Source organism: Lithobates pipiens, unplaced genomic scaffold, assembly GCF_037356315.1.
Source record: "Lithobates pipiens isolate NorthernLeopardFrog02 unplaced genomic scaffold, aLitPip1_a1.2 Scaffold_18, whole genome shotgun sequence".
Taxonomy (NCBI): domain Eukaryota; kingdom Metazoa; phylum Chordata; class Amphibia; order Anura; family Ranidae; genus Lithobates; species Lithobates pipiens.
In genome coordinates this window covers 240,881,434-240,900,927 of record NW_027507758.1, presented here as the reverse complement: position 1 = coordinate 240,900,927, position 19,494 = coordinate 240,881,434, and the positions used below count along the sequence as shown (strand labels likewise).

The 19,494-nt window shown below is 40.8% G+C and overlaps 1 protein-coding gene across 1 annotated transcript in view; it reads right to left on the bottom strand.

The window, feature by feature from the left end:
- The window catches only part of EZR (ezrin), a 118,134-nt gene that overhangs the window by 31,480 nt on the left and 67,160 nt on the right, over nt 1-19,494 (bottom strand). The window contains exons 4-6 of the mRNA XM_077486727.1: nt 16,398-16,493; nt 7,637-7,911; nt 6,145-6,228 (exon numbers count right to left, since the gene is read on the bottom strand). Coding sequence (XP_077342853.1) covers nt 6,145-6,228; nt 7,637-7,911; nt 16,398-16,493 — 455 coding nt within the window. The remainder of the gene's footprint in view (nt 1-6,144; nt 6,229-7,636; nt 7,912-16,397; nt 16,494-19,494) is intronic.

Below are 19,494 nucleotides of genomic sequence, written 5' to 3'. Positions count from 1 at the left end.
TCACCATCATGTCCACTTTTTCAATATATAGAGACTCTCAGCTCTACCATGGGGTTGATTCAATAAAACTGAAGTGTGCAAAATCTGCATAGAAACAAATCAGCTTCCAGGTTTTATTGGCAAAGCCTTAATTGAACAGGTTGAACTTAGAAGCTGATTGGCTACCATGCACACCAGATTTTGCACTCTCCAGCTTTAGTAAATCAATCCCCATGTGTCATGAATGCTTCTGTAGGACATATCTATTCCTCCACCACTTCCTATATGCTATACCTCTATGCTAGTCTCTTTACCCAAAGGAAAATCTCAGTCTATACAAGTCATTTATTATAGAGAAAAAGAGTGCAGCGCTTAGATAATTATATATATAACACCAAAAATATCATAAAGTGATGTAAATAAGTAACACAAAATGTGTATATATAAGTGTCAATCTTGACTAGTGATGGTCCTTAGTGATCTATAAATCTCTTTGGACCACTCCAACAAAGTGCTTTAAATGTGTTATCCAATGCGCTCGCCAGAATGTGCACAAGTCCTAAGCAGCAAACTGGGCTCAAATTTATCATCCGGATTCAATGATGTAACCCTGGGGACAGGAGTGATGGCCTTCTGGAACCGCCAGGTCAAAAGCCTTTGAGAACAGCAGATGGATGGCAGGACTTTGTGGAATGGATGCTCACCAAAAGGCAAAAAAATTGGTAATAGTGTAGTATTTTAAAGAATGATCCACATCTTTGTGCAGCCATTTGGTCTGGTGAGTGCATTATATTGGTGGTGGGACACTCCTGTGGTGATTATTTCACTAGATAGGCCCTTAATAGGAAATTGTCCTTTAGTGCACTGTGTTTTAGCACTATGCCTATATGCTGCTCATGTCTTTGCACAGCCATCTGATACGGGCATTACAGGCATACCCCACTTTTAAGTACACAATGAGGTTTATTTACTAAAGCTGGAAAGTGCAAAATCAGGCTCACTTCTGCATAGAAACCAATGAGCTTCCAGTATATATTACCAAAGCTTAATTGATCAAGCTGGGGTTAGAAGCTCATTGGTTTCTATGCAGAAGTGAGCCTGATTTTGCCGTTTCAGCTTTAGTAAATAAACCCCATTGTGTACTTAAAAGTGGGGTATGCCTGTACATAATTTTGATGGTTAAGCACACAGTGGTGTTTCACCTTTCATATTTTATTTAAGTACATAAATATTCCCTTTTTTTTTAAGCACTTCCAGCCCAAGGACATCACTGACCTTCAGTGGGGATATCTGAATGATGCCTGCAGCTGCAGGCATCATTCAGATATCTACCGGCTCGCCCATGCAATCAGCGAGCCAGAGAAGGAATCAGTCACTGCCAGAAGTTGAGCATAGAAATTTCAGGTAACCAGATGTGACCCCTGGAGGCCCAGGCGCAACGTTATGATATATATACATTCCGGGCCGGCAGAAGTAAACAATGCCGCAGCTGGAAAGGACGAGATCGTTCATTTTTTTTCTTAAAAACCCCACATTTCTCCAGAAAGATGACCTGTCAGACACTATTCCTATTACAAGGGATATTTACATTCCTTGTAACAGGAATAAAAATGATACATAAAAATAAAATTTAAAGCGCCCCTGTCCCCATGTGCTCGCGGACAGCAGTGAACACACACGCAAGTCGTGCCCACATATGTAAACAGGGTTACAGATCACACACATATGAGGTATTGCCACGTGCGTTAGAGCAAGAGCAACAATTTTAGCCCAAGACCTCCTCTGTAACTCTAAACTGGTAACCTGTAAAACAATTTAAAGTGTTGCCTATGGAGATTTTTAAGTACCAAGGTTTGCTGCCATTCCGCAAGTTTGCGCAATTTTAAAGCATGACATGTTGGGTATCTTTTTACTCAGCATAACATCATCTTTCACATTATGTAAAACAAATTGGGCTAACATTACTATTTTTTTTTAACCAATTCAACCCCGGAAGATTTGGCTGCTCAATGACCAGGCCATTTTTTGCGATTCAGCACAGCGTTAACTGACAATTGCAGTCGTACGAAGCTATACCCAAACAAAATTGACGTCCTTTTTTTCCACAAATAGAGCTTTCTTTTGGTAGTATTTGATCTCCTCTGCAGTTTTTCTTTTTTGCGAAGCTTGGCTGATTTTATTATCCAATCATGTGCAAGTTAAAATGCTGTTTTTTTTTTCCTTGCATGTCCCCCTTGGATCTACAGCGACTGCACTTGCCTTTAGTAAATAACCCCCAGTATCTTTTACTTTTTGCTATAATGAATATCCCACATTTTTTATCAAAAAAATAATAATTTTTCCTCAGTTTAGGCCGATATGTATTCTTCTACATATTTTTGGTAAACAAACAAAAAAAACTATCGCAATAAGTGTATATTGATTAGTTTACGCAAAAGTTATATCATCTACAAAATGGGAAATAGATTTATACCATTTTTATTATTATTATTATTTTACTAGTAATTGCAACGATCTGCGATTTTTATCAGGACTGCGACATTATGACGGACACATCAGACACCTCTGACACATTTTTGAAACCATTGATTATAAAAATGCACTGATTACTGTGTAAATGTCCCTGGCAGGGAAGGGGACGATCAAGGGGTTAACTGTGTTCCCCATGTATGTTTCTAACTGTGGAGGGATCGGATTATCTAGGAGGAAAGAGAGATCGGTGTTCATACATTGTATGAACACACGATCTGTCTCCTTTCCCCTGAAAGAACCGGGATCTGCGTGTTTACAAACACTGATCCCGGTTCTTGTTCTGTCACGAGTGATCATGGGAGCCCGGTGGTAAATGGGTAAACGCTCCTGCTGGGCGCTCGCATTGGGGTTGGGCAAACGCTGCACATCCCTATTGGCCAAAAGGCAAAGCGACGTAAGGTAACGTCGTTTCTCCCAGTCGTGCCATTCTGTCGCAGTAAAACTGCGGCGGGCTGGTCGGCAAGCGGTTAATTCATGAAACTGTCCCCCCCCCCCCACCCCAAAAAACACATTTGAAAAATTGCTGCATAAATACTGTGTGATGTAACAAGTTCAAGGCAAAGCAACGTAAGGCAACGTTGTTTCCCCCAGCCGTGCCATTCTGTCACAGTAAAACTGCGGCGGGCTGGTCGGCAAGCGGTTAATTCATGAAACTGTCCCCCACCAAAAAACACATTTGAAAAATTGCTGCATAAATACTGTGTGATGTAACAAGTTCCGACGGAGTCATCATTCCTGGGACTCTGTCCCCAGGGTTGGATAGTTGAATCTGGATGATACCTTTGAGCCCAGTTTGCTGCCTATGACTTGTGCAGAAGCACTTTCTGGTGAATACATTGGCTTAGTGGTGGGACACATTGAAGAGAGACTAAGGGCGCTTTCACACTGGGGCGCTTTGCAGGCACTACAGCGCTAAAAAAAAATAGAGCCAGCAAAGCTCCCTCAAACAGCCGCTGCTGTCTCTCCAGTGTGAAAGCCCTGAGGGCTTTGACACTGGAGTGGTGAGCTTGCAGGACAGTCAAAAAAGTCCTGCAAGCCACTTCTTTGGAGAGCTGTAGGAGCGGTGTATTTGCCACTTCTAAAAAGCCCCTTCCCATAGAAAACAATGGGGCAGCTCTGCAATCCCACCTGCAAAGCGGGTTAAAACTGCCTGCTAGCGGGCGCATATCGCTGCTAAATATAGCGCCGCTTTACCGCCAGCGCCCGTAACGCCCCAGTGTGAAAGTAGCCATATAGCTCACTAAGAACTATCACTAGTCAAGATTATATATATATAAATTATGTAAGTGCTGCACTCTTTTTCTTTATTGTTTTTTAAGGTTAGTGCTAGCAGCTGTTTTTTTCCACAAAGTGCTGGCGATTGTTTATGCTTTTTCACAAGTCATTTATTACCACTGTAATAAGGAGAATACAAGATCACCAGCCAGTCGCTTGTAAAAGTAAATAGTCTTTATTGGCCTCTCAAAACAAGCAAACACACATAGATTCCTTAGCTTCCTTCAGCACAAATAAAGGCAAACAGTCTATAGTCCTAGTATAATTAAGATCACTAGACAGCCCGCACATTCTCACAGATGTGGACTACTCTATTCCACCTCATAGACAGGCACTGGACCTTATTCATTTTTAAACCTCCCTTGTAGGTGGGTTTATCCTTTCAAGGACCAAAGTCCCTTTATTCAGGCTTCGGAGGCTCTTTCTGACTCAAAGTCTCTCAGAGCCTCTGAATCTGGTCCAAAATGAGGACTTACCAATCTAGAGAGTAATGTAAATCGGTCTTCTCCTCTCCACCTGGAATACCCCAGAAACCCTCATGCAGCTTGGATCAGAACCCCTTAGTACTAAAACTGTCTCTTGAACTCTCCCTTAAAGGGATCACAACCCAAATAATAGGAAAATATGTCTCCCATTCAGGACCCTATACCTGGACTTCTGTACACCATATAATTCAGTTCCATTCAGTCATACAGTTATCTTTATTACTGGAGAGCTAATTCAGGCAGTCCTTTGGTCTCCTCCAGTGTTTTCCTTTTGTGTATGTTTTGTTTGTATGTAATTTTCAACCTTTATTATCTGATCTATAGCACTAACAATACATTGGTGCTTTATAAATAAATAATAATAACAATAATATATGATCAAGTATGTAAAATAAAAACACCAGTAGTTCAGGAGAGCACCCAAACCCGAACTATATCAGGCTGTACTTAGAATAGATGGACAGGGCCGCAATATCTTGTTCACTGAACCTTGTAAGCAACAATCCTGCAGTGCAAAATGATGCTTGTATTGCTAGGCAGAATGCATAACACCCCATAAGAAACATGTCCAATTCAGACACTATGTATAAAAAGAACTGCTTGTGTTCGGGCTGGAGCTATTGCTTATTGGAGTTAAAGAGCTTTATAAGCAGCAAGGGGGGCAGATACAACTCAAAAATACAACTCAAAATACAAAGCACAGATCAAAATCTAATGCAGGTTGTGTTTCGGCAACCCCTTTATGAACTATCTAGATCAAGGATATGCAATTAGTGGAGCGCCAGCTGTTTCAAAACTACAAGTCCCATCATGCTTCTGCCTCTGGGTGTCATGCTTGCGCCTGTCAGAGTCTTGCTATGCCTCATGGGACTTGTAGTTCTGAAACAACTGGAGGTCTGCTAATTGCATATCCATAAACTAGAGGATGTCTAAGAGAAAAGTATTAAAGGATTAAATTCTACCTAAAACAAATCTATTTCTTCTAAATAACATATTTTATTTTTCCTTTATCCTTCAATGACAATAAGAACTGTGATACTTGGCTATCAGCAACCGAGCCTCCGCTTACTGCTTGCATTAGGTCACAAAACTACACTTTGCAACATTTATTACAATCTATATTCACTGTACTGGAAAGATCTGTTGACCAGCAACTCTACAAACATTGGGTTTGAATTCTTGAAATCAGTAGTCTGAGGTGTAAAATGAATACAGTATAAAGTAATCCGCTTCATCTGCTTTGCCCCAATGCAAGGGCATACTGATCAGATAAACCTTCAGCACTTCCTCATGGTACTGAAAATTGCCTACCCTCTCCTTTTTTTCACGCAATCATGTTGCCTAGTGAGCTAGTGAGGCACTTCATTATGAGGAGGTTGAAAGTGTCGCATTGCCTAATCAGAAGCATTGTTGTATTTAAAGTGACAGAAAGGTTGATTTGCTAAAACTGGAACGTGTAAAATCTGGAGCAGCTCTGCATGGAAGCCAATCAGATTCTAACTTCAGCTTTGACAAAAAACCTGGAAGCTGACTGGTTTCTATGTAGAGCTGCACCAGATTTTGCACTCTCCAGTTTTAGTAACTCAACCTCTGTGTCAATTACTATCAGAAAGTCAGTGGCAGCCTGTCAAATAAAATTTCTACAGAGAAAGGTAACATCTTTAGGGAAAATCTGAAAGTTTTAGCAAGCTGTTAGGTGACAAAAAAATCCTGCATGCATCCAAATTGCAACAATTATTCCGCTCTAAAATAATCGTGTTTTCTTACTTATGGAGAGTTTTGGAGTGAGACATACATACTGGTAATGTGTATTTGGAATGAGAGAAACAGATGTTTGGGCTGAGTAATATACAAACCACAAATCCAAACTTACTTAAGCATTCCGCGGTGCTCCGTGTGCCACACCTCAATCCTCTCTTCCCACTGCTCTCTGGAAAGCTTGTGCTGATCCAACACTCTAGAAACATGATACATGGACATTCATTTCACAGACTAGTTTCTTATAACTGTACAATCATGTAATGTGTCCCTGTGACCTGCCCATGCAGGGCAAAGCAACAGGTTCATGTGGACACTGGCAGCTGCTTAAACTCACATTCCTTTTGTTCACAGTCATGCTGGTCATTCAGGTAAGTGATATTAGGTAATAAGGAACTTGTTATTCCTTGCCCTTCCTCCTACATGACAACAGATTGGTGATTGGCCACTCATATACTTATTGCTGTCACATGGGAGTGAATCTTCAGTCTTATGTACCTTTTACAGGACTTCTTTGGGATCCTGGCAGCCAAATGCGTGCAAAGAAACAAAGTATAGGCAGCTGCAGGGGCCTGACATTAAAGTGAACTTTTTACTATGCCCTGCACCACATTTATCTAGTTGGCATTTATGTATGGATTCTGCTAAGTTATTGCAATATTTAAAGTGGAACTCCAACTTGATGACCCCCTTAAGACCCTCCCACAACCAATCCTCTGTTTGAAAAACCTTCCTCCCTTCTTGAAGCATCCTTGCATTGTTTGAAAGATATTAAAAAAGACCCCCCCCCCCCCAAGTCTTCAGTCAGGTCACATGATTTCACAGGTCCTTTAAATCAGGTGGTGGGTGGCTACAGAACGCTACAAAAAAAGGGTCACATGATGACTTTGAGGCTAGAGAGTTGCTCCAAGACAACCTGGGCTCATAGGAAGTGGGTTCTGTCATTCTATTCAAAGGTTGAGTAGCACTAGACCTCAAGAGAGGGATTAAGCCCTAGATGTCTATTGAAATCTCACCCGAAGTCGCCAAAAGTACTGCAGTACAGAAACTACTTTTGGGAATCAGTACCGCGCTGCAAATGCAGCATCGCACTGATTCAGACGGTCGCCAATTTGGCGTGCGATTTGACGCAATGTGAACCAGAGCTCAAGCACTCCTCTCCCCCTTACATGCCACATTTGACATGAATGTGTGACACTTCAAATAAAGTGCAAGCTTGTGTGGACCTACCTTAGCCTTGGTTCTCACCATTTCAATGCCGCAGATCAGTGCGATTCGGATTTCCAATTTCATTGCGACTTGCAACTTTATCTAACAGAATTTACTGCAAGTCGCAATGAAATTGCAGAAAAGTAGTGCAGGAACCTTTTTCAAAGTCTCTGCGACGTGAGCCACATCGATTTGAACAGCTCCATTGCCAAAAATAGGGTGCGACTTGTCATGTGATTTTGAAATGTCAAATCGCATGAAAAATTGCACTGATGTAAACAAAAGCTTAAACTAAAGGCCCTCTTTATCTGACCAAGAAGTTGTTTATAGTTTCTTGTTGTTTTGTGGCTAGGGAATTGTGTAATCTGATTACTGGTGTTACTTGTTTGTGTGCTTACCTTTGTGGCAAAAGGCGTTCTGTGCTCAGATATCCAGATTTGTGGATATCTTTGCTGTAGTCTCCAAATTTGGCTTGTACAGCATATGACCCAAGAAGGACAGCTGTCTCAGGAGGGCAGTACACTTCGTCACTCAGTATACCATCTTTTACTTGCAGGAAGAACAGTTTCTGAGTGATCTCCTGGATCAGTTCCTCAGACACATCCTCAGGGAAGAACTTGGCACGGAATTTGAACTGAAGTGGGTTTTCTTTTCTGACTTCCTGTGCTGATACCTATACACCACAGACACAAACAGAAAGGATATCAAAATCTAGAAGTCATTAGTAAGGAAAACTGTAATTGTTTTCTGTGTGTTTAAATTTCTTATATAATATATATTTTTTAATATATATATATATATATATATATATATATATATATATACATATAAACACACACTTTTTGTTTTGAAAATAAACATTTACTACATGACAAGGGTTTTCAATAGACTATGGGATATATACAGAGATTCAGCAAAACAGAGTAGCTTGCTTCATTGCTGCCTTTGGCTGATAGAGACATTCAACTCTGTCATCTGATAAGAGATAGATAGATGACTATCATAATATCTCACTCAAGTTCTGTAAACAGGACAGCTCTTTCAGCACAGTTGAAAATGAATAGTTCTAGTGCTGTAAAAGGACACTGGAGCTCCACCTGCTGGTTGGCTAGCATATTTTTTTACATCAAGAATATTTTTGTTTCTTTTCAATAAAACCTAAGAGTATTGATACAGCAATTCTGAGACATCCTCTCAAACATATCAAATACCATCAAAAACACATACAACATTTGATTTGCATATTGATTCATATATAACACACCCCTCTTACACATATTTATTACAGCTATACCAACTAATGTATGATATACATTATAATTTATAGCCATGACCCCCGACTCACGTATTGAAATGCTCAGCTAAATTCCATAACCAAAGGTACATGAAATAACCAATGAGTAGTCTGTCCATGACCAGATAAAGTGGACTCAGGGTATCTAATCATGGACCCCAAAGATTTTCAAATTTACGGAGGAGCATCCCCTATGCTGGTAAATGTACTTTTCCAGTCTGAGAGTTTCACCCATACACTTTACCCACTCCTTATAGGATGAAGATTCAGCAGACTTCTACAGAGCAATACCCAAGTATAATTCTGCGGGCTTGAAAAAGAGCTCTAGCCATGGCTTCTCTAGTAAGAGCTGGTAATTGGAAATCGTTTAATATGCCCAAAAGACATGGTTTGGGGTCAAGTGGGACAGAGATCTCAAATACAGTATTCAGGGCGTTATACTTACCCAGAATATATGTAATCTGGATACCGTCAAGTTAAAGTGTAAGTAAGCTCCCCTATCGTTTTCAGCCAAGGAAGCTGCCATCTTTGCCCCTGTTTAATCTTCAACTGCTATGGTGCTGCACATGTGATTCGTTATGACACCAGCCATTGGATGGTTTGATGGTTTGGCTGAGAGCACAGCCAATGCGCAGTTAGCATTCCCGGCATGCCTTTTTTTTTTAACTGTTTAAATCGATGGGTTTACTTCCACTTTAAATTAATTGGGTCTCCATGGTCCCTGGAACACTTACTGCAAGTATCTAAAATGCCTGGCTAGCATATTTACTTGACAAAAAACATTGTATTAGACCTGAATATACCACATAAGATAAGATAAGATGAGTACACATCCAATATAAATTCTCTTTAACAGACTGCATCACTTATGCACTTCGAGACTTAAGTTTTTTTTATCCATGTCTGGGCACTTACTAGTACATCTTACACCTACAAATAGTATGTTGTTTGTGAAGGTAAAAGGGGCTCAGACAGCATAAGGGGACCTTGCATTTAACTACAAGGTCTGCTTTAATAAATAATGTGCTAACAGGCATCACAATTACAGGTTAGACATTAGGTGTAAAGATTAACAGCCTGAGCACTTTAAGCAGAAAACCTTTGAGCATTAGTAACTTCTTTAGTTAATATTGATGTCCAAAAATCAAAGTCGGGTAGCTCACACAGCAAATGTGTTACTGTATAAAATTATCTACGGTAATACTATTTAAACCTGCAAACAGTAAAGCCTCGAACACATAATGAGAATATCAGATGAATGATCCTCCCTTTTTTTTCCGAAAATGAAGAGGTTACTAAAATCCTCATATGACAGATTACAACTTGGGAAGTGATATAATGTGTTGTATTGTATTGTAATGTATTCTTCTGTACGATCTGGTATCATATGAGAACATTTTTCGTGTTTGTTCCTTCAAATAAATTTGGATGAACCATCATGATCGGCTCTCAAAAGCTGTGTACTAATGATCAGATTGTAATACATTTGCTTTGAAAGCAGTATTTTCGTCCAATTTTCTGATCATGTGTACTAGGCTTAAAAGGGGCGCAAACTGGCAGCAAAAGCAACACAGCTAATTGGTAACCACAGACTAACTTAAAAACTTAAATGTTTTTGTGGTTTAATGTCAAAACATTTTTCACCTTTCCTTTTTTTTTTTTTTAAACAACAGTAAAGGGCTGGGTCACACAAAATGACTTTTTAGGCATTGATCAATCCTGCTTTTTTTTTTTTGAAAATATTTGTATTGAGTTTAAGACATACAAACAGACAATTAACAGTTAACAATAAACATTCCACAAAATTGGGACTAGACCCACGCAGGGGTCAGTGCCAGCCGGCAGTCAGGCTGCTTCCATCATTACTGATATACAGCTGTAGCACGTCCACGATCAATCCTGTTTTTAAAGTTTTTCTGTTTAGTCCACAGCAACCTATTTACAACTGTCATCTGTACAGAAGATGTAGAAAATGACAGCGATATCTGGTTGCTATGTTCCAAATGTATACTTCCCCTAACTGATTTTTATCTACTACAATATTTCTTCTATCGTGAGTGTCCTGAGATGGCTGTCTACATAGGAGGCATTAATGAAGTGTGCTGATGTGTTTATTATTGTGACTCCAACCTTTTTTAAATCCTGGGAAGTATGACATCTGGTATTTAAAAATGTGTTGTTGCATTGTTTTCTATATAGGATAGCACATTTGACTTTTAGCATCATTGTATAGAGTAGAATAACCAGTAACAGTGCACAATAAAACACAGAAAAAATGAGTCATATTTACAGGCCTCATCAGCTAGAGTGCTGTAAAAAATATAATTGTAACTTCTGCATAGTCAGGTGTGAAGTGAAGTAAAATCCAAAATTTTACAGTTGTTCGCTGAACAAAAGGTGATGGGAAATCTTTTATTGGAGGCAAATGTCTAAGATGTTAATTTTGCCTCTAAATGTCCTTGATGGCACACAAAAAATAGTAGGGGTATAAACCCTTCCCTATTCTATCTAAAATGTAAAAAACAAAAAAAAAAATCTTTGGCCATATATATATATATATATATATATATATATATATATATATATATATATATATATATATATATATATATATAATACTATATTCTTATATTAAGAATACCAACAGTACTTAGTGGTGAAATTAATAAAAAAAAATCATTTGTGACATGACTGATGGTATTAGTAGTCATATGAACTGGTGACTGGTCTCTACAAGTTGGTGGCCTTTGTTGTCTCTAAGGCAAAGCAATTTTTTGTCAGAGGACTGTAAGCATATACTGAGACACCTCTTGATGGCCAATTCCAGGAATTAGGCAAAATCAAACTGCTCAGTAAGCCTGGGTTTACACTTATGCAGTGTGGGACACCACATATGATTCAGATAGGAATTGCACTGCATTCCTATTAAAATCACATGTGATCCTTTGCAGTGTGATTTGAGCCCATTCATTTGTATGAGCTCAATTTGCACCGCACAGCACGAATAAGGTGCAGGCATTTTTTTTAGCTGCACTGGAATCAAATCGGAAGGGTGAACAGATGTACACCTATGAGATCCGATTCTTGCAATCGCACTGCATTTGAGAACTGTTTTTGGGTGTCATTAATCTGTTGCTGTCCGCCCACCGTCATATGACCGCGGAGCGGTGCTGCTCTTGTTCTGGGCCGACGTCATATGACGGCGGGCCATTCAGAGAGGACATGTGCGTGATCGCGAGCGCGTAGCCCTTCACTGTCGGTGGCACTCTGTCCCCAAGACACAGCGCATCACCGACAGGGGTGAACAGCCATTGGGCATAGCTGTTCACAATGTGATCGGCCGCGATTACATCATGGCCGATCACAAATGGTATTCTCCGCTTAAGACCACGCATGTGCGTGTGATTGGGAGCATGCAGCATGGTCATGTCGGTGGCGGCATGTTCCCAGGAACACAGCTCGTCACCGACAAGGGTAAACAGCCAATGGCTGGCGGCTGTTTACCACATGATCGGCTATGATCCATTCACAGACGATCACTAAATGTAAACATAGACCAGTTACTAGCTGTTACCGGCTCTTCACCATTTCCAGTGTGAGAAAAGCCAGGAGCAGTGAGTTACCAATCTATGTATTGTAGTGTACTGCACCAACACCACAAAAAAAGAGAACCTGTCATGTCACCCCCCATTACAGCTGTCACCCAACAGTCACCACATCAATGCTTATAAAAGTCACACATCACCTGTCACCCATCAGTGACTGTCACCAATCAGTGACCATCACCCACCACCTATCACCCATCAGTGACCGTCACCCGTCACCCGTCGCCCAGCCCATCAGAAAAAAAATTCAAAAGATTATACAAGTGAGGAGGCATTCCAGATCCTCTCCATGACTGATGAGAGCAGCGGCATCCATGGATCGGCAAATTAATCCGAGGAAGAATGAATCCCTCCTAAAAGAGCACGGTGCTCTGGAAACCAGGCAGCCACCAGCAATATACCCCAGGATCAAATTCCCAGGCCCAGTACCAGCGCTGCTGCCAGCGATAGAACCCAAGAACAATAGTACCAGAGCTGAAGCCAGCAATAGATTCCAAAACCAAAGGCCCACTACCGGTGCTGCCACCAGCGAAACACCACAAGAAAGGTCTAATACCAGCACTGTCGCAGCATCAGGACAAATGCCAGCCCAGGAACTTCAAATCCCCCAACAACCAGCACTGGAGTGCCACATCCCCCAAGAGCCAGGGCACATCTTCTAGCTGGTCTTGCCAATCCAACATGGCTGCCTTCCGACTCAGGATCAGCAAGAATTCCCCCTTTCACCGCACAGCCAGGTGTGCAGGCCAATACCCAAAATTTTACTGAAATTGATTGTTTTTATTTATTTATGCCCAACACTTTGTTTATCATGGACCAGACCAATTTATATGCCCAGCCGCATATTGCCAACAACCCCCAATAACCATACACCCCTCAGTTTGAGTGGAAGGATTTGACTCTGGAGGAGTTCAAAGTGTTTATGGGCCTCACCATAAACATGGGCTTACAAAAAAAAAAAAAATTAGGGGCCTACCTATTTGTCTGGACCAATTCTCTCCTCTGGAGACACTACTAAATCCTCAGGTAATACTTTTTTTTACTCTTTCCTCAATATAATTTATTTTGGAGTGTAATGTTTGATATGTAAATGCTATGTGTTAGAAATAAAAGGGCCTTCAAAAATGATAGGTTGTCAGGAAATGAGATGTGTAATTTATATCTGTATGTGGCCAGGCTGTGTAAAAGTCTCACACATGTGGTATCGCCATACTCAGGAGGAGTAGCAGAATGTATTTTGGGCTGTCATTTTTGGTATGTACATGCCATGTGTTGGAAATATCATAAAAATTGTCAACTTTGTTTAAAAAAAAAAAAGTGGTTTCGTTTTTTTTGCACGTTTTCCAAAAACTTCTGTGAAAAAAATTAACCATTCAAAAGACTCATTATGGCTCATAGATTATACATTAGGGCAGTGGTCATCAACCCTGTCCTCAGGGCCCACTAACAGGCCAGGTTTTATGTATTACCTTGGGAGATACAAACTAGAATAGTGCAATCACTAAGCAGCAAATGATATCACCTGTGTTGTATTTCAGTTATCTTGCAAACCTGGCCTGTTAGTGGGCCCTGAGGACAGGGTTGATGACCACTGCATTAGGGTGTCTGCTTTCCAAAATGGGGTCATTTGTGGGTATTTGTACTTTCCTGGCTTATTAGTGTCTCAAGAAATGATATAGGTCAGTGATGGCGAACCTTGGCACCCCAGATGTTTTGGAACTACATTTCCCATGATGCTTATCCACTCTACAGTGTAGTAGAGCATCATGGGAAATGTAGTTCCAAAACATCTGGGGTGCCAAGGTTCGCCATCACTGATATAGGTCCTCAGTACATCAGGTGTAATCAATTTTCAATGATTGGCACCATAGTTGTAGACTCTATAACTTTCACAAAGACCAAATAATATACACTAATTAGGGTTATTTTTACAGAAGATATGTAGCCATATACATTTTGGTCAAAATATAAGAAATATTACTAATTTGCAAAATTTTATGACAGAAACAAAGAAAAAGGCATTTTTTCCACCAAATTTTCAGTCTTTTTTTATTTATAGCAAAAAAATAAACCCACTAGTGATTAAATACCACCAAAAGAAAGATCTATTTGTGTGAAAAAAAGGACACAAGTTTCATTTGGGTACGGTGTTGCATGACTGAGTAATTGTCATTCAAAGTGTGAGAGCGCTGAAAGCTGAAAATTGGTCTGGGCAGGAAGGGGGTTAAAGTGCCCTGTAGGCAAGTGGTTAATTTAGCCCTGGCACCAGTTGTAGATCTCCCGAGTGGAGTCTGATTTTAATGCAGTATGGGAGAAGTTTAGGATTTGCTGCGTTTCCTGCACTGTATATATGTAAATCAGGGCTAAGTTTAGGGATGGAGGAATAAGGAGTAATACGTAGCTTAGTCAACATTCCTGCATACTGCCTCCATGCTGTGCGACTGGTCTCCAAAGCCTCAAATGTAAGCTGTAGTTGATAGATTCCTTCTCATATAAAATGCAGAGTTAATAACCCTGGAATGTATGTAATGACACCAATGGACTGTCCACTAACTGAAGCATTGGGGAGAATGTGAGAGCATAGAGGCATCTCCTCTGGAATGGGGGGGGGGGGGGGGGTTAGGGTAAGTAATACAGCTTCTTCTGATACCAAGTAGAAATAAGTGCAAGGGAGCTCAATTGCAAGGGTAGATTTTTTCCAGTTTTTGGAGTTTAAGTTTATATCTGTGCAAAGCAATAAAAGCTTTATTTTCCATTATAAAGCCCAAATTAAATTTCAGTTTAAATCAGTTGAATACATACCAGGTGCGTAAAAAAAAAAAGGTGTGCAACGTATTATTTTGTTTTCTTTACAAAGCAGCCACATCCTGAGTAAAAAAGAATGCCCTCTGAAAGCATACTGCAGAGAACGACCCTTGCTCACTACATGGAGTTTTGAATTCTTTTCAGTAAAGGTAACACATAATATTGACATTTTTTGTCCCAGGAGGCTGGGACAAGTAATGCTACAAGCAAATGGGTGCATTTGCCTGCACAGTGCATATTTTTGGTGCCCAGGAAGCTGCATACAGCATAAAAAGTTACCTGGGATGTCATAGAGCTGCGTACAGCTGCCCATAGACATGAATGGGTCAAGGCAGCTGCAGCTACTATTTGTGTAGAGCAGCACGTGCGCACAAGCATTATGTTGCAACTGAAGGTAGTGTGTGTTCAGGGCATTGCATCTGTGTGTGCTACTCTACGCAAATAGCAGCACATAGCTGTGCACAGTCGCCATCACCCATTCATGTCTTTGGGCGGCTGTATGCAGCTCCATGGAAATCCCAGGCACCTTTTTATGCTGCATGGGAGAATGTGTGCATGTGCTTATCCCAGTCTCTTCTCTTCTCTATTATCCTTACTGAATATAATTCTTCTTTACAGCACAACTGCATGGAACCTACAAGCTCTGAATACTTCTTGCTATGCTCTGAAAAATTTGCTCCAGGGAGACTAACTGGTATTTCAGGCCAATCCAAAGTGGGTTCCCATGTCCAATTAGTTCTATCTTGTGGTGATTTGGAGCAAATTGTTTTACAGGAAATATGGAATAATACAGAGCCAGGCCATGCTGCTGGGAACGAGACTCAGCTTTGGTAAAAGTAACCCATAATGGCATCATGCCCTGCAGAGGACAAAGGCGAATGTATTATCATTAGTGGAAGTGGAGTTATACAGTATTTAGCTTTCACTATACCTTAAGACAGGTTCACATCTTCGTGCGGAGCGCTCACAGCAGGGGTCCGGTGCGTCCCTGTTCACAGTTTCAGGTCCGATTTAGGTCCAACTTTTTGGCTGAATTCGAACCAGAATTAGACCAGAAGACGCACAGGACTCCTGTGCAATTCGCACGGCAGCTGTCCCAGAGCTGTCTGAACCAGCTCCATTGAGAGCCGGTCACAGTCTCCTGACATGCAAATTGGATGCGGAAAAACCCACATCCAATTTGCAATAATGTGGACATAAACCAGTCAGCACTGGCAACATTTCTACAAACTAACATTATAATGACTTTCTGTCTCAATTTACTAACTGCCAGACTGTGCTCTATTCCGAAATGCAGAACCTCAGTAACATAGGCTGCTCTTTGAGATAACACTTTTGTAACACATTGTTTGCACTGGTTAATGGGTTACAGTGTGATTATAGGTGAAGAACCATTAGCCATCTCTGGAATTTAGGTATGACTTCTGGACTCCTACTACTAAATGGCAAACTTACCTTTTTATCAAGTTTCAACCAAGTCGGAAAACCCTTAGTATCCATGTATTGCAGTCCAAAGTACCACACCTCACGAATTCCCACCGTCTTAACCACCTAAAACCACAAAGTACTTGTTAATGATTGACAGAAGTATGCAAAGCAAGAAAAAAAATCTAGATTTTAGTAAAAGTTATCAAATATTAACCTCTTACTCAAACAGTATAAAACTTGATTATTCTGAACATTTTTCTAACAAAAATAAACCATCAATACTAAGGGACTATTCCGTCATCAAGGTTTCTAGTACTATTCCTTTGGGCACAAGAACTATTCAGAGCAGAGGATTCCAGCCCAGTGGGACTAAATAATACAAATAAGGAGATAAAGTGAATGTATAGCTAAAACTTTTTTTTTTTTTTGGTATTGGATAGGGAAGTGAATGATAAAAAAAGGCCTGTCAGATTTTATTGCTTTCTGTGTTCCTCCCTCTCCTAGGTAGTAACCCTCCCTACGTGTCATGATGACTACTATCACCAAGACAGACTATGAGGGAAAAATCCAAAATGATAAATGAGGCTAAAAAATCCAAAGGGAACACCTGTTTTAATGACAACTAAGGGCTCATCCACATGGGTGCATGGATCTGGACACCCATGCAGAGGATTGTATTTATCTGCACAGGCATTTACAGACAGCCTGTTGAAATGAAAGCCTGATAGCTGCACAGATCTTCACTAATCTTCATGTTCCTATCTATACATCTGTACAGGAACAATACGTGGCTCGGAACAGCCTGTCTTCGTTCAGTCATGCATCAATCCAGTGCGATCCTAGTGCACTCAAATTGTAAAGATTCCTTCAAACTTCCCTATGCATCTCCAGAGTAGGATGTGAAAGGCAATCTCCCCAATGGGACACAGATGGCAAAAAACAGATTGACACGGTTGTTAAACCTTCTCTACTCCATCCAACACTTAAAAAGTATTAGCTCTACATTTACTACAAGCTTAGATATATTTAGGGGTTATAATGATGGTTAGTGTTAGGTTCAAGGGTGGGTTAGTGTAAAGGGGGCCTTAGGTTAGGGCATTGTTTTCTTTGCTAGAAGCTCTTCACCCAGAACTACCACCATTTTATCACCACAATGTTACCCCATAAGCAAAACCTACTGAAAAACTGCATACTTAACCTCCCTGGCGGTGATCCCGAGTCGGGTTGGGATTTCAGTACCATAAGCGGTAACCCCGAGCCAGACTCGGGATCGCATCGCTGGATACAGGGAGAGTTACTTACCTTGTCCCCTGGATCCAGCGATGTCCTCCGCGCTTTGTGAGTGAGCTGTCCTCCGCTCGATTCACACAGTGCCCGAGTGCCGCCGAGCTCCGTTCCCTGCAACGTTACGGCGCACGGGAGCGGAGATCGGCGCCAAATTCAAAAAAGTAAAAAGGCACAAAACACACACAGTACTGTAATCTTACAGATTACAGTACTGTATAAAAAAAATACACATCCCCTTTGTCCCTAGTGGTCTGTCCAGTGCCCTGCATGCACTTTTATATTATAAATACTGTTTTTTCTGCCTGGAATTTGGAGATTGTCCATAGCAACCAGAAAGTGTCCCTTTATGTCAAAAGTGATTTTAGACCAACTAGAAAACAGCAATAATAAATTATAATCACTTGCAGAATTGAGCGATAGCGATTTGTGGGGAAATTCGTCATCAAACATTAAATCTAATGACAGCGACAATTCTGCAAATGAGCAAATTTCAGTGTTTTTGGATTTGATTACATTGTTGAATCGTTTTTATTATTTAATATATTATAAATGTTATCATACCCGGGATGTCTGCTAGACTCTGGTTTGAACAGATTTAAGAGATTTATTCCTAAGAATTGCAGGCCTACAATATAAAACACCAAATTTCCATGCAAAATAATTGCACCGCTTTCAGCACCTAAAATCAGAACTAATCATACCGCCAGGGAGGTTAATCCAAGGGCTTGCCTTCCAAAAATTAAGAAAACAAGGCAGCCCCCTAAACCACATCCTAGTTTTCTTTTATTTATTTATTTTATTCACTACATATACAATTATAAAAAGAAACATTAATGACCCATATACAGTATCTCACAAAACTGAGTACACCCTACACATTTTTGTAAATATTTTATATCTTTTCATGTGACAGCAAGAATTTACACTTTGCTACAATGTAAAGTAGTGAGTGTACAGCTTGTATAACAGTGTAAATTTTCTGTCCCCTCAAAATAACTCAACGCACAGCCATTAATGTCTAAACCACTGGCAACAAAAGTGAGTACACCCCAAGTGAAAATGTCCAAATTGGGCCCAAAGTGTCAATATTTTGTGTGGCCACCATTATTTCCACCTTCCGTTTGAGGATGCCTTACAGATGCTCAATAGGGTTTAGGTCTGGAGACATGCTTGGCCAGTCCATCACCTTTACCCTCAGCTTCTTTAGCAAGGCAGTGGTCCTCTTGGAGGTGTGTTGTTGTCGTTACCATGTTGGAATACAGCCCTGCAGCCCAGTCTCCAAAGGGAGGGGATCATGCTTTACATCAATATGTCACAGTACATGTTGGCATTCATGGTTCCCTCAATGAACTGTAGCTCCCCAGTGCTGGCAGCACTCATGCAGCCCCAGACCATGACACTCCCACCACCATACTTGACTGTAGGCATAACACATTTGTCTTTGCACTTCTCACCTGGTTGCTTCACCTGAACCAAATAAGTTTATCTTGGTCTCATCAGACCACAGGACATGGTTCCAGTAATCCATGTCCTTAGTCTGTTTGTCTTCAGCAAACTGTTTGTGGGCTTTCTTGTGCATCCTCTTTAGAAGAGGCTTCCTTCTGGGACGACAGCCATGCAGACCAATTTGATGCTGTGTGCAGCGTATGGTCTGAGCACTGACAGGCTGACCCCCCACCCCCTTCAAGCTCTGCAGCAATGCTGGCAGCACTCATATTTCCCAAAGACAACCTCTGGAAATGACCTTGAACACATGCACTCAATTTCTTTGGTTGACCATGGCAAGGCCTGTTCTGAGTGGAACCTGTCCTGTTAAACTGTATGGTCTTGGTCACTG